This window comes from Lampris incognitus, chromosome 13 (genome assembly GCF_029633865.1).
Source record: "Lampris incognitus isolate fLamInc1 chromosome 13, fLamInc1.hap2, whole genome shotgun sequence".
Taxonomy (NCBI): domain Eukaryota; kingdom Metazoa; phylum Chordata; class Actinopteri; order Lampriformes; family Lampridae; genus Lampris; species Lampris incognitus.
The window spans coordinates 51,118,454-51,133,535 of record NC_079223.1 but is presented as its reverse complement, the minus strand read 5'-3'; the positions used below and the strand labels follow the sequence as shown (position 1 = coordinate 51,133,535).

Genomic DNA, 15,082 nt, shown 5'->3' with positions numbered 1-15,082 from the left:
AAAATGTAAAAAGCAAAAAAATAGTCCCATACCTCTTCAGGTCATCGAAGACTTCTGGCAACAGGAAGTTGAGCAGGGACCAGAGCTCAGCCAGGTTGTTCTGCAATGGTGTGCCAGTCAGCAGGAGTTTGTTGTCGGTGGGAAGAGCCTTCAGCTCTTGCACCAGTCGACAGTTCAGGTTCTTGATCCTGTGGCCCTCATCCACAATGAGGTATTTCCACTGGAACCGCTGACAGAGAAGGGGAGAGATTGGGTTAGTGCTATCTATTCATGTCATCATCAGCCGCTTCTCCAGGGTCGGGTCGTGGTGGCAGCAAGCTAAGTAGGGCACTCCAGACGTCCCTCTCCCCAGCAACGCCCTCCAGCTCCTCCTGGGGGATCCCAAGGCGTTCCCAGGCCACATTGGAAATGTAGTCCCTCCAGTGAGTTCTGGCTCTACCTCCCAGTTGGCCCAGGAGGCATCCTGATCAGATGTCCGAACCACCTCAACTGGTTCCTTTCGATGCGAAGGAGCAGCGGCTCTACTCCGAGCTCCCTCCGGATGTCCGAGCTCCTCCCCCTATCTCTAAGGCTGAGCCCAGACACCCTACGGAGGAAACTCATTTTAGTCGCTTGTATCCGCGATCTCCCCCTTTCGGTCACTACCCAAACCTCATGACCATAGGTGAGGGTTGGAACGAAGATTGAATAGGTAAATTGAGAGCTTTGCCTTCTGGCTCGGCTCCCTCTTCACCACAACGGTCCGGTACAACGTCCACATTACTGCTGATGCTGCACCAACCCACCTGTCAATCTCCTGCTCCATCCTGCCCTCATTCGTGAACAAGATCCCGAGATACTTGAACTCCTTCACTCGAGGCAACAACTCATTCCCAACCCGGAGGGAACAATCCACCATTTTCCGGTAGAGAACCATGGCCTCAAGTCATGTCAAGCCAATTTTGTCTCAAGGGGTGTCAGACTTCGAGGTGCTGACGGTCGTGGTTTGTACTCTCAGGGTTAGTACTAATCATTCTGAATGACTTTTCTGTGACGAGAAGGTGTCAGGGTCTATGTTCACACACTTCTGTGTCAGCCTGATTAATATCAAGACGTTGCCATATATACAGGTTTTTGGAAGAGTATGACCCCAAAAAGGTCTCAGCGAGAGTAGGCATACGTGGAGAACATAAATACTAGTCAGATTATAGATATGTCAATGACAAAATCACACTATTGCTCTCAGGGTTCTACAACACTTTCTACCATCTGACGACTGACAAAAGCTTTATCTATGGCACTCATCTGGTGTTAGAGAAGTTACTGGTTTCATAAAAAAAATGAGCCTCAGGGATAAACGTAGAGTACTTTCTTTGTACAGAAGTCCACTCTTTTTTTTTTTTTAAGTTTAACTGCTGTCAACTACATTTTTAAAATTTTATCTTTATAATGGATTTATATTTTTCTACACTTTGTATATTAATAAAAAATGCCCCCCTTGCAGAATATCTGAATATTCTTTCAATAATTTATAATATACACGAGCCTACCTGTAAGACCTTTCTGTCAATCATAGCAATCTCGAACGAAGTGACGACAACAGGACACATGTTGAGGGGCCCTTGGGGTCTTCGAATGTGCTTAATCAGCTTGGCCCTCTCTGGCTGGGGCCCATGGTAGAGTTGCACTGACAACTGAAAGAAAACCGGGGACACCAATGCAGCACAACATTTTTCACCCTGTTTTACCACAGACAGGCTTCTCTGATGTTTTAGTGATTCCACATCAAATTTCAAATCAAAGTTGATTGAGAAAATTATTTTCCCCCCATTATAAAACTGGATGCCAAACATGTTAATACTGTGTGAAGTAAAACAGAAATGCCAGAAGACAGCTTCACTCTTTGGAAGGACCTAGGATTATTTGTCAGAAATGTTAATGTTGACAAAAAACATGTCTTGTTTTTTACCTCTGGTGTAAAGCGTTTGAATTCATTAACCCAGTTGGGCAGAGTGGACAGGGGGGCCACCACCAGGAAGGGGCCCATCACCTTCTTTTCTATCATCATGGCAATGTGGGCGATGCATTGAATTGTCTTACCCAGACCCATCTCGTCTGCCAGGATCCCGTTGATGCCGTTTTCCCACAGCATCTAATGAAAAGTGAGATTTCCAATGTGAAAACCTCGACCAAGAAAACCAGAACTGATAATGCACCGTTCTCTCTCAACAACAGCTGTCAGGACGGTCTTGGGAAAGAAAAAAATGACCTTAACAGGGATTTACTGAAACATAGCATGCCATACATGGGTTGTAAAACAAACATCTTACTCTTAGCCATTCGATGCCTTCTATCTGGTACCACCTCATGACCCCGCCGGTAAAGAATCTGGGCTGCTGTTCTGGCACAGGTTGACCGTTTACTGTCCAGTCAGGGTCAAAGAGATGCTTGGCTTTGTCCCGTACCACTTCAGACAGACGGCCCTTGATGTCAGCATTAGAGTCGCTTATCTTCTCGATGTCCTCTGCCTCTAGTTTTCGGTAGGTGGGAACTTGCTTCTGTGTAGAACAAGTTACAACATGAGAAGTGTGACAATGACAAGGTGTTGCAAAAATAAAGAGAAGGTTGATACATAAAGCTAAAAAATGATCATACTTCTTCCACTTTGGATTTCTTTGCCTTTGACATGATTTCCTGGAAAAATAAAGAGGGCGAACATGAGCATATATTCCAAAACTGAACACATTCAAGACATTTGAAATGGACAAAAATCAAAAGACCTTACTTCTTTAGATATGACATCAGCAATTTTATAGTCATCATCCCTCTTCCGCTTCCTTTTGTCTATTCCAAAAGACAGGTCAGAGCTTGTCAGATAAATCCACTAGCTCATACATTTCATAAGACAGTGGAAATAATTGAAAATGTCAGTTTATTATCAACTATAGAGAAGAGCTGCTCACCTTTCTCAGGTGCGGTGCCATCCGTGTTCTGTGTCTGAAAGGAACAAAAGCTGCCTGAGCAACGTTGTGTATTTCAACATAAAGCAATATGCCAATATTCATGTAAAATCTCACCTTCTTAGCCTTCTTTTCAAGCTTCTCCTTCCTGATTTTCTCCTGAAATTTTAGATGCGAAATAAGAACAATGAAATGCTGCTTTGTCACATTAAAATGCCAGTTTTTACAAGTGAGCATTAGAAACTATGTACAAAAGTACAAATATTCATTAGTATCTGTACATTTTTAAAATGCACCCATGTGTGATGATCAAAATTGTTATGCAATCCTTTGCATTTCTGCCCATTTGTCGAAGTGAACCTCAGTATTTGTTCTTGCTGTCTTAACTAAATGTTCTAGCAGTGAAAAGTCTGAAAGGATTCAGATGTTAGGATACATGGTTAATTAAGTCACCATGCTTTAGAAAATACCATATAGCAGGGTTTGCCCAGCCACTTGCTGTTCCACTCCAGCTACCAATGCTGCAATGTTTCTTGGGATTTTAGTTCAATGTGTCCCCATTTGTGCTCCCATGGTGTTATTAAGGGTATTATCACTGATTTCTGAGCACAACTCCTTTACAGTTAACTACAGTTTTTTTACAAGTAAGAAATCCACCACACATGCTCTCCTATAGTAAAATAAATGTCTCCAGAAATCAAAGCTTAAGGAGCAACACGGGGGTATGAAAATATGTAAAAAAAAGAAAAAGAGAGCAAATAACTATTCAGTCTCACTTTAAAAACCCTTTCGATTGTATATTACTGAGCAGAGAGAAAAAGCCAGGAGAGACACAAAACTGTTAATTTGTTCTACCAGTAGTCTAACAGACTGCTATGGTAGTCTATCATGGTTGTATGTGGAGCTGCGGAGTAATGGTGCTGTGGAGTAATATTTGCAGGAGTCAATGTAGTTTGGTAAAGCTTTGTAGCAGAGATGATGAGGAGCATGTTTTAATGCCACACAGGCTCCATTGATAACAGGTGTCAATATCTGGGCAAGCTATCTGGACAATGAACAATCCAACTACAACCTTTTCATTTACACCAGGTAATAATAAATCAATCTTATATAGCGCTTTTCAAGTACTCAAAGTCGCTTTACAATAAATGGAGTGAAACAAGACGACAGATGAACATAACAGACAAACAGGGGTGGATGGGAAGGGGGGCTACAAGAGGGAGAGGGGCAGCCACAGACGACACCAGCCGTACTCTCCGACTTGGACAGATATAAAGGGAAAGAAAAACAAACACCATAAATCACATAAAACACAGACGCAGGTGAAGCGCTCAGTCCCCAGTCTGCCCCAGACCTGGGGTGTATGAGCGGACGGAGGGCACGAGAAGGCAATGGAGAAAAGGTGTGTCGAGATGGGATTGGAAGAGTGGGAGGGATTCTGAGTCTCTAATGATTTGGGGAAGTGAGTTCCAGAGCCTGGGAGCTGCTCTGGAGAAGGTTCGGTCACCAAAGCCGCGGAGGTTGGACCTTGGGGTAGAGAGAAGGGAGGCTGAGGTGGATCTGAGGGACCGAGAGGGTTGGTAGGGGGAGAGGGGATCGGTGAGGTATGGGGAGCCAGTTTGTGAAGGGCTTTATAAGTGAGAACCATGAGTTTGTAATTGATCCGGTGGGAGATGGGTAGCCAGTGGAGGTCTTTTAGGACTAGGGTGATGTGGTGCCAGGATTTGGTGAAAGTTAAAAGTTGGGTGGATGCGTTCTGGACCAATTGGAGTCTCTTGATAGAGCTAGCACTGATGCCATAGAGGAGTGAGTTGCGGTAATCAAGGCGGGAGGAGATGAGGGCATGGATCAGTATCTCAGCAGCAGGGCGTGTGAGAGAGGATCTTATTTTTGGAAAGTTGCGAAGGTGGTAGAAGGAGGATTTGACCATTTGGCGGATGTGTGGCTCAAGGGAGAGGGTGGGATCAAGGATCACACCAAGGTTGCGTGCCTGGGGGGGAAGGGGAGACAGTAGAGCCATCGATGGTGAGTGCAAGGTTGTTGATTTGGCTGAGAGTGGACTTGGAGCCAATGAAGAGGAGTTCAGTTTTGTCACTGTTGAGTTTGAGGAGGTTTTGCTGCATCCGGACTTTAACTACAGACAGGAGTCGATGTGAGAGAGGGGTGGATTGTGAGGGGATCTGGTGCTGACGTATATCTGGGTGTCATACTGGCATGAGATCTTTATTCTGCTTTGTTTCCACCCTGGTCAAATTTTGTTTTCCCTGCGGACTATTTAAAAGCAAGTCTGCTTTTGTTTCAGTCAACAACAACAAACATGCCACATTTCCTTTGACACGGAAGGGATCATCTTTTAGGTATAGTTAAAAGTAATGGCAACAAAGGCCGCTCTGATGGCCGAGCGGAGTAAACCGCCCTTCTTGCAATCCGCTCGTCATGTGGCTGGGAGGTTCGTATCCCAGACTCGCCGTAACCGGTCACGGCCAGAGCGTCCACGGGGTAAGGCATTCATTAGGCCACCCTTACCCAAGGGATAGTGGGTGTAGATCGGTGTAGTGTATGGGGACTCGTCGTTCTCCAGCTACCCCTCTGGCCCATCCGGGCGCCTGCAGCCAAGCAACCGAAAGCATTCCCCCTACGTCTCCTTCGTGGCCTGAAGGAAATACAATCCACGCGAGGCTTCATCGTGTAAAATAGCGAGAGCAGCCGACACGAGTTTGAAGGAAGCTGGCATTACAACTATCCCCTTCCTATGGAAACGTGAGCCAGGGGAGTTATTCGACAAGAGTTCCGGCCATATGCCATTGGGTTAATCGGGTGGGATAAGGGGAAAAACTAGAATTAAAAAAAGAAAAGTAACGGCAACATGTTATCTTGACTGAATTGGGGTTGGTGCTGCAATTCATGCTATTTAAGTGACAGGAGGGAAAAGGACGGCTGACTCATGGGGGATGATTTACCAGTATACAGTACAAGACACTTCAAGAAGAGCAGTTTGAAGTTTGACATTTAGCCAAATAAGAAAGTAAAGGTTTATTTATATAACACCCTTTCAAAAGAAAGTTACAAAGTGCTGCACAAGATACTGAAAAAAATAAACAACGTACAGTTATACAGAAAAGCAAAAATTACAGCCCCATTACAGGGAAGGTAAGTCAGTAAAGATGGGTTCTGAGAAGTTTTTTAAAGCGGTTTACAGACTCAGCTGATCTAACAGAGGGGAGGAGACTATTCCAGAGTCTCCTCCCCTCTGTTAAGCTGTTTTGCTGTAAGGGACAGGGTCCTTGCAGCAAAAGCAGCCCCCCTTGGACTTGCGGCGAGAGCGGAGTATAGATAAGAGACCCTGGTTAGAAGATCTGAGTGGCCTAGAGGTGAGAGTAAGGATGCAAAAGTTTGGAAATGTATGAAGGGGCAAGACCATGTAGGGCCTTATATGTAATAACCAGTATCTTGAAGTCTATTCTATAATTTACTTGGAGCCAATGAAGGGACGCAAGGATTGGTGTAATGTGGGATCCAAGTTTGGTATTGGTTAGCAGCAGTATTTTGCACGAGTTGCAGGCGGGACAGAGTTGCTTGGCTGAGAAAAGATTGCAGTAGTGAAGGTGTGAGAAAATTAGGATATGGATTAGTAATTCAAGTTCTCTGGTTGATAACACTGATTTAATTTTTGCGATGTTCCAGAGTTGGAAAAAGCAGGTTTGCACAAGCTTGTCTATGTATAGGCTGAATTTCAGATTTTGGTCAAAGAGTAGACCCTGATTTCTTGAGTAGGGTTGGTGGCCAGAGGGCCGATACAAGATTTCACTTCTGAGACAAAGTTATTAGGACCAATAAGGAGACCCTCAGTTTTGTCTGAATTGAGCTGAAGAAAATCGAGTGACATCCATTCCTTAATAGCAGCCAGGCAGTCACGAGGGGTACCAATATTACCCACATCATTTGGCTCAACTGATAAATACAGCTGCATGTCAGCAGCATAGCAGTGCTGAGATATGCAATTGAACTGGCTAACTAGACTGTCTAGAGGTAAAATGAGAAAAGGATGAGACCAATGATTGAACCCTATGGAACTCCACAGAGTATAGGGGCAGTTGAAGACACAAAGTTGTCCATGGCAACCTGAAACTTCCTGTTAAGACAGATAGGACGAGAGCCAACTGAGAGCAGCGCCAGAGATACCAACCCACTTATTTAAATGTTCAATCCAGATGGAGTGATCAATAGTATCAAAAGCAGCAGTTAAGTCAAGCAGGACCAGGATAGAATGTTTGCCATTATCAGCTCACATGAGAATGTCATTTGTCACTCTTGGTAGTACTGTTTCTGTATTATGTTGGTGCCAAAAGCCAGATTGGAATTTATTGAAAACAGTGTCCTGCAATGATCTCAAGGAGCTGCTGTGCAACAATTTTTTCAAAAATTTTGGCAATGAATGGTAGCTTTGAAATAGGTCTGTAGTTATTCGGTAGGTTTAGATCAAGGGTAGTTTTTTTTTTTTTAATAACATACTCTGAGTGCAATGTAGGCGTTTACATCTTGCATTATGCATTATCCAGGCATGATGTCCATAGATGGATTGCAGAAGATGTTCATAGTGCAACAAGTATTTCAGTGGAAACCCTGGCTCCACATAACTCCTAGTAAGTGAAATTAATTAAAATGGAATACCTCTTGCTGCTGTTGTTCCATCTTTGTCAGCAGGAATTTGGAGTAGATGTTACTCTTCTCAAGCAAATGTTGTAATCTCTTGAAGCGCATCTCATGAGAATCTCTTTCCCAGGATTCCCGTGCCTTGGTTAAGGGTTGCAAATGTTACCAGCCAAACTATGATGTAAAAGAATGCTTTCATCGTCATATAAACAAGGCTCAGCGTTTTCGGTTATTACCTATTTTCAGCGAAAAATACCCAGATTTTTCACCCGGATTTTATGTTTCCACCGATCCAAAAGTTGTTCCTGTTCATGTGAGGTTATGCAACAGTGCCCTCTTGTGGCGAAATTCGACATGCTGGATAGCTTTGAAAAATAAAAACCGAAAACGCTGAGCCTTGCATTTAAACTCACACATGTGACAAGTTTACATGGTTGTTGAAGTAAGAACCAGCACATGTGAATGGCATATAAGAGTCATGCCTGGCTATTGGTGACTTTTCCATGTGCTTACTTTCAGGGGGAAAAAAGAATAAATTTTCAGTTTTTTTTTTAAAAAACATTATATTAGGTAAATGACATGTACAACCTTCCAGAACTTGTACTGGTAAAGCTCAAGCACATAAATAATAATAATTATGCATGGATTGTTTAGACATGGACTGTGAGAGAGTTCCACCCTGTTAGGGACATGTGTATTGCGAAGTTGTAACAATGTAAATATTCAACAATACCAGACTTTTCTTAAAGCTTATGTGTCCCTTATTCCATCATTTAAGGTTTTTTTTTGTACGAATAACAAGGAATCCAGAACTGTTGAGCAGAACATGTGTTCATTATTAAGAACCATCACATTTATGTACCCAATTTACCCCAAATGGTAAATATTAACAGACATTTGCACAAAAAAAAGTATGCTATTAATCCTTGCCAACACTACAAATTACCATGCTCCAGCATCCTGAGAGCAGGATAAGTGGTTTGGATAATGGATGGATGACTAACAGGGCGGAAAGGGTCCTAATAGGGTGGAAATAACCATCAATGACTCAGTGAGTTTCAACAATAATTTCATTATAACTCACAGGACATTTAACATTTATTGAAAATTAAGAATATTAAATTATTTTTAAACATATAAAACATTAAAGGTGCAGTAGATGATTCTGGAGAAAGGCAGTTGATTTTTGAGTCTCATCCCCTGGGATTGAAATACTGATGCTCTGGGTCAACCAGTATTTGAAGCCCTGGGGATAAGACTAAAAAATCAACTGCCTTCCTCCAGATTCACCTACTGCACCTTTAAACACATTAACAAATCATGCTAAGACATACTTCGAAATGGCCCAAAAAAATTTGTGTACGTGTTTGTGCGCGCATGTACCCGTGGACTCAGGAGGGGGGCGGGGAGGGGCACAAAGAGGGGCGATTGCCCCTCCTTGTGCCCCCATGTTCGAAAAAAACACAGCAAATGTGCCCTTTTGGATGACCCTATGGTAGATACAGCATGATAGAAGTCCCTTCCAGTGGACAAAATGTAACACAAGTGCCCTCTAATATGCCCTTCCAGTGGACAAAATGTAACACAAGTGCCCTCTAATATGCCCTTCCAGTGGACAAAATTCAGTGTGTTATTTTTTTCAATGTGTAATTCATGTGTTATTTTTTGTAAGGTATGAGTAAGAACCTGTTAACTTTTTCCATGTCAATATCAACTTTGGTGTGTAGTTATAAGACAATTATGCTCAGCCAATGAGAAGTGTATATGCGTCCAAGCAGTTAAAATACCTTATAACGATGTAATAAATGAATTTTTACACTTCTAACATTGAGGGCCCCGTCACTGGTTGCAATCCAAGAAGTGCTGTAGGAGAAGATGGTATAGCTGTCCTAGCCTTTTCCTTGAGTTTTGCTTTCTTCTGTCTCCATTTCTTCCTCTGAGCTCACTGCTCACCCTCACTGAGGTCAGCAATCCTTTTCTTTTTCCCTGTCTCTTAGTCTCTGCCATTTCGCCCTCTCTTTCTTTAGATAGTCTGCTCTTCTGTCTGGATCTGCATCTCGAAGTGATGCTGCATCTCTGCTGCACTTAGTGGTGGAGCCATTTCCTAACAAATACGTACAATGTAACTTTACATTATGCAAGTTGCATAAAAACACTTAATAATAATGATCAATTACTGTGTAAACGCATATTAACTGATTATACATAAGGTGGTGTGATCATTTGACATTTGATCATGGCTGTGATGTGGCAGAACACAGGAAATGCCAAATAAATACCTAATAATTGATTATAACTGTAAAGTGTCAACTTTTATCCATCTTAGTAGATATTACGAGCAGCTTCAATAACAAATGATTGTGTAAATCAGCATTTATATGCATTTCCTTATATTGTGTAATAGATTTTCCACCCTGTAGGGTACTTGTTCCACCCTGTTAGGTTTACATTGCATCCGGAAAGTATTCACACCCCCTCACTTTCCCCACATGTTGTTATGTTACAGCCTTATTCCAAAATGGATTAAATTCCTTTTTTTCTCATCAATCTACACACAATACCCCATAATGACAAGGTGAAAAAGGTTTTGTAAAATATTTTGCAAATTTATTAAAAATAAAAAACTGAAATATTGCATGTACATAAGTATTCACACCCTTTGCTGTGACACTCAAAATTGAGCTCAGGTTCATCTTGTTTCCACTGATCATCCTAGAGATGTTTCTACATCTTGATTGGAGTCCACCTGTAGTAAAGTCAATTGATTGGACATGATTTGGAAAGGCCCACACCTGTCTATATAAGGTCCCACTGTTGACAGTGCATGTCAGAGCAGAAACCAAGCCATGAAGTCAAAGGAATTGTCTGTGGACCTCCGAGACAGGATTGTATCAAGACACAGATCTGGGGAAGGGTACAAAAACATTTCTACAGCTTTGAAGGTCCCGAAGAGCACAGTGGTCTCCATCATTCGTAAATGGAAGAAGTTTGGATCCACCAGGACTCTTCCTAGAGCTGGCCGCCCAGCCAAACTGAGCAATCGGGGGAGAAGGGCCTTGGTCAGGGAGGTGACCAAGAACCCCATGGTCACTCTGACAGAGCTCCAGCATTCCTCTGTGGAGATGGGAGAACCTTCCAGAAGGACAACCATCTCTGCAGCACTCCACCAATCAGGCCTTTATGGTAGAGTGGCCAGACGGAAGCCTCTGCTCAGTAAAAGGCACATGACAGCCCGCTTGGAGTTTGCCAGAAAGCACCTAAAGGACTCTCAGACCATGAGAAACAAGATTCTCTGGTCTGATGAAACCAAGATTGAACTCTTTGGCCTGATTGCCAAACGTCACATCTGGAGGAAACCAGGCACCTCTCATCACCTTGCTAATACCATCCCTACAGTGAAGCATGGTGGTGGCAGCATCATGCTGTGGGGATGTTCTTCAGTGGCAGGAACTGGGAGACTAGTCAGGATCGAGGGAAAGATGAATGGAACAAAGTACAGAGAGATCCTTGATGAAAACCTGCTCCAGAGCGCTCAGGACCTCAGACTGGGGCGAAGGTTTACCTTTCAACACGACAACGACCCTAAGCACACAGCCAAGACAACGAAGGAGTGGCTTCGGGACAAGTCTGTGGATGTCCTTGAGTGGCCCAGCCAGAGCCCAGACTTGAACCCCATTGAACATCTCTGGAAAGACCTGAAAATAGCTGTACAGCGATGCTCCCCATCTAACCTTACAGAGCTGGAGAGGATCTGCAGAGAAGAATGGAAGAAATACCCCAAATATAGGTGTGCCAAGCTTGTAGCTTCATACCCAAGAAGACTTGAGGCTGTAATCGCTGCCAAGGGTGCCTCAACCAAGTACTGAGTAAAGGGTGTGGATACTTATGTACATGCAGTATTTCAGTTTTTTATTTTTAATACATTTGCAAAAATTTCTACAAAACCTTGTTCGCTTTGTCATTATGGGGTATTGTGTGTAGATTGATGAGAAAACAAATACATTTAATCCATTTTGGAATAAGGCTGTAACATAACAAAACGTGGGGAAAGGGAAGGGGTGTGAATACTTTCCGGATGCACTGTATATTCCTAACAGGGTGGACATTTTTAAACAAATTAGCCATTGCTCTGTAACACGGCACCTTTAACTAGCTAGCTCTACACACACACACACACACACACACACACACACACACACACACACACACAGTATTTTAATTTATATATTAAACATAATTGTGAAATTTTTAAAATGATATTTACCTTCTCCATAACTTGGACTTAACAGTGTGGGAATTTAAGTAGGAAATACAGGTTAACTTTTTAAAACTTGAAAAAAAAAAGAGGCAGACAATGTTGCTCCCCTCAGTTTGTGTCTCTGAACTTTTTTCTCCCTGTTAAAGTTTTTTTTTTTAGGGAGTTGTTCCTTAGCTGATGCGAGGGTCTATGGACAGTGTTGCTGTAAAGCCCTTTGAGGCAAATTTGTAATTTGAGACATTGGGCTATACAAATAAAGTTGACTTGACCCTCACTTCCCTCCAAGAGTGATGTCACTTCCTGAATGTGGACTCATGGGAATTGTAGGTTTTTTTTGTGCAAGTGGAAAAACCACAAACTAACAGGATGGAATGCGATTTCTGGGACACACAGTAAATTATAAAAATAATAAATAATAACTACCGTTTCCACTGATATTGATTCATAATTAGTGAGAATCTAACTTTATACATTAATAAAGGTATACTTATATTTAATTATATTGAAAATGTGTGTGTGTGTGCATGTCGGCCGTGTGACGGCCTGGCGGCTTGTCCAGGGTGTGTCCCCGCCTGCTGCCTAGTGACTGCTGGGCTAGGCTCCAGCATTCCTGCCACGCTGAGAGCAGGATAAGTGGTTCGGATAAGGGATGGATGGGTATACTGAAAACGTGGTTCAGTCAAACTGAAAATGTCATTTGGGGACATCGGAAAAAAGGAGTGTATGTGCAAAAAAGAAAAAAGAGGTAATTTAAAAAAATTTTTTTTTACATGAATAAAAGCCTTTCATAATAAACATTTCATTTATTTTGACTAAAATACTGATAGTTATTTGCTGGGGGCAGAAAATTCACCAATAGCCAGGAATGACCCATAAACAAAAAAAAAATTGTTTATCGCTATGGTGATAAACAATTTCTAATAACTGGGATGAGAAAGCATATAAGAAGACATTCACCTTTTCCATCATTTCTTTTTCTTTCTTCTCTCCCTCCTCCATCAGCTGCTTTTCTTCGTCTTCCATTTCTTTGGTGATGATAATCTGAGATTTCTCGTTCTCGGGTTGCACACCGACACCTTTGAGGAAAAGAGGAAATGTGAATTCCTAAACAAGTCTGTCTTATTTTCTTGTTACGTTGTATTTCTTAACACAACTTTTATCAGTTATTATTATTGCTTAATAATTATTTATAACTGTCTCCTATCTTGTTCACATCCATTGTTTAATACCATGCTATATTCAGTTTATTTCTATTAGGACTCTGGCTCATACACATGTGTGTGTGATGATCATGAATCACATGAACTGTCATCTTATTTCCAGCGTGTGCAATACCAAATTTGCACATTTGTAATGTGTGATCTTGGGCTACACAAATACAATTGACTTGACCACATGCTTCATGCATCAGAGTGACTAGTCTTATCATAGCACACCTTTATTCAGTTACACCTCTAGTATTGCTCGTACCTGGATGTGCACTAACTCATACCTTTACTTGTCACACTTCTGTACATTCAACTTAGTTTTTGACATGTTGACCTTACACCTAGCTCTCTCTTCAGTTACACTTGTCTCGTCCGTCTGTGTACACACAACATGTATGTGTAACGGAGCGCAGTGTACCAAGTCAAATTCTTTGTACGTGACCAGACTTGGCCAATAAAAACTGACTCTAACATCTTGTAGGCGTCAGAAAGACCAAAGGGAAACATCAGGACTGACTTGAGGCTCATAAGAGATCTGAAAAGAGAAATATTTCAAATGATCAAATCCTTTTCCCAACTTCAACTCGAGTGACTAACCATCGGGGGACGCAGTCTTCATCGCTGTGCCGAGCGGTTCCTCGGATTCATCAGGTTTGGGGCAGAGAGGGGACACACTCCGACTTTCCTCCTTCACACTTCAAATTAGTGGAATAAAGGATTATTAGGCCAGACTGTAGTTTAGGGCCTTCAGTTTAAACAGCACAACTTCACAGAGCACATGTGGTTAGTAATATGGAACCTAAGCATTGGCTTGTGTGTCTGCCTCTGGTCTTTTTTCTTCTTTCGGGATTCATTTATTCAGTCGTTTAATCTTCCCAGTTACGTGTTCTCCATTTTGTATTCCTTTATTCCTTATTGCTGCAAACTAACTGCCCTCTGGGGCAACAATAAAAGCTGAAATGAACTGAACAGTGATATAGTGGCTAACAAAACTGCCACTTTATCACTGCGCAGTTCATTTCAGTCTTTTTGTTGCCCCAGAGGGCAAGAATTATTGTTGCCCCAGAGGGCAAGAATAACTAGGCAACTGTTCAGTAGTTACCTAATGATGTCAGTGGTCATCATTAGGCACCGTTTCCACAACAGCATTCACTTATGTATTTTCCCCCTTTTAAATACACAATTCTCTAAAACTTAGACCAGTTTGATAACAGCTAATTTGATTTTACACAATGAAGGTTTATGTTGGCCCTGGAAAACAGGACGACCGGACTTCAGTCTGCAACACGAAGGTTACGCGCAGCCTTGCCTGCAACGCGCGCGGGTCGTGCGTGAGGACGCGTCAGAGAGCAACATTGTAACTTACCGGCTCATTGCTGCCTGGCGGCAAAGGAAGCGAGAGAAACACACAGAAACCAACGGAAACCAACGGAAACCCGCTGCTGCTGCCGCCGCCGCTGCCGCTGCTGCTGCCGCTACCGCCGCGTTACTCGACGGTTAAGGCGCCGCTCGGATCTCTGCAACACAAATGGCTGCTCAAAAGCTGCACACAAGCAACCCGTACAACAACACCGACGACAACGCACACTGGAACCCCACTGACGTGACTGTTAAGCAGGTTGGTCCGTAGACAGCCTTCCCGAAACCGCACTGGGACGACAGAAGAGTAGCACAATAACGCACAAAGCCAACAGACCCGCACACCGACACCTCTCCGATCCGTCCGCCGCTCCGTAGCGCGTGCGCGTGTGGGAGGAGCTAGCCAGTTTCGCGCCAACGAGGATCAAACCACTGCCTAACATAGGGGGGGGGGGTTAAGCAGAGCGGTGGGAACATCGTAGTCACAAATAACCACGAAGGACAACTTGTCTAAATGACGGCGCAGTTCTGCGTCAGCGTGATTTGAGTGAGACGTCAGCAGTTGACGCAGAGTCAGGTTTTGGCAACAGCGGGAGTCGACGGCTCTACACAACACACCCGCGGGTTGGACGTTTCTAAACGCCGTCCCAGTTTCGCGCGAAATC

The 15,082-nt window shown here is 43.0% G+C and overlaps 1 protein-coding gene across 1 annotated transcript in view; it reads right to left on the bottom strand.

The window, feature by feature from the left end:
* The window catches only part of hells (helicase, lymphoid specific), a 35,932-nt gene extending 21,165 nt beyond the window's left edge, over window positions 1-14,767 (bottom strand). Inside the window, exons 1-12 of the mRNA XM_056291874.1 lie at window positions 14,425-14,767; window positions 13,656-13,753; window positions 12,808-12,926; window positions 7,611-7,733; window positions 3,057-3,098; window positions 2,943-2,976; window positions 2,765-2,823; window positions 2,635-2,673; window positions 2,310-2,537; window positions 1,949-2,131; window positions 1,530-1,673; window positions 33-229 (exon numbers count right to left, since the gene is read on the bottom strand). Of these exons, the coding sequence (XP_056147849.1) occupies window positions 33-229; window positions 1,530-1,673; window positions 1,949-2,131; window positions 2,310-2,537; window positions 2,635-2,673; window positions 2,765-2,823; window positions 2,943-2,976; window positions 3,057-3,098; window positions 7,611-7,733; window positions 12,808-12,926; window positions 13,656-13,753; window positions 14,425-14,432 (1,274 nt within the window). The 5' untranslated portion in view covers window positions 14,433-14,767. The remainder of the gene's footprint in view (window positions 1-32; window positions 230-1,529; window positions 1,674-1,948; window positions 2,132-2,309; window positions 2,538-2,634; window positions 2,674-2,764; window positions 2,824-2,942; window positions 2,977-3,056; window positions 3,099-7,610; window positions 7,734-12,807; window positions 12,927-13,655; window positions 13,754-14,424) is intronic.
* Between the last annotated feature and the right edge of the window lie 315 nt (window positions 14,768-15,082).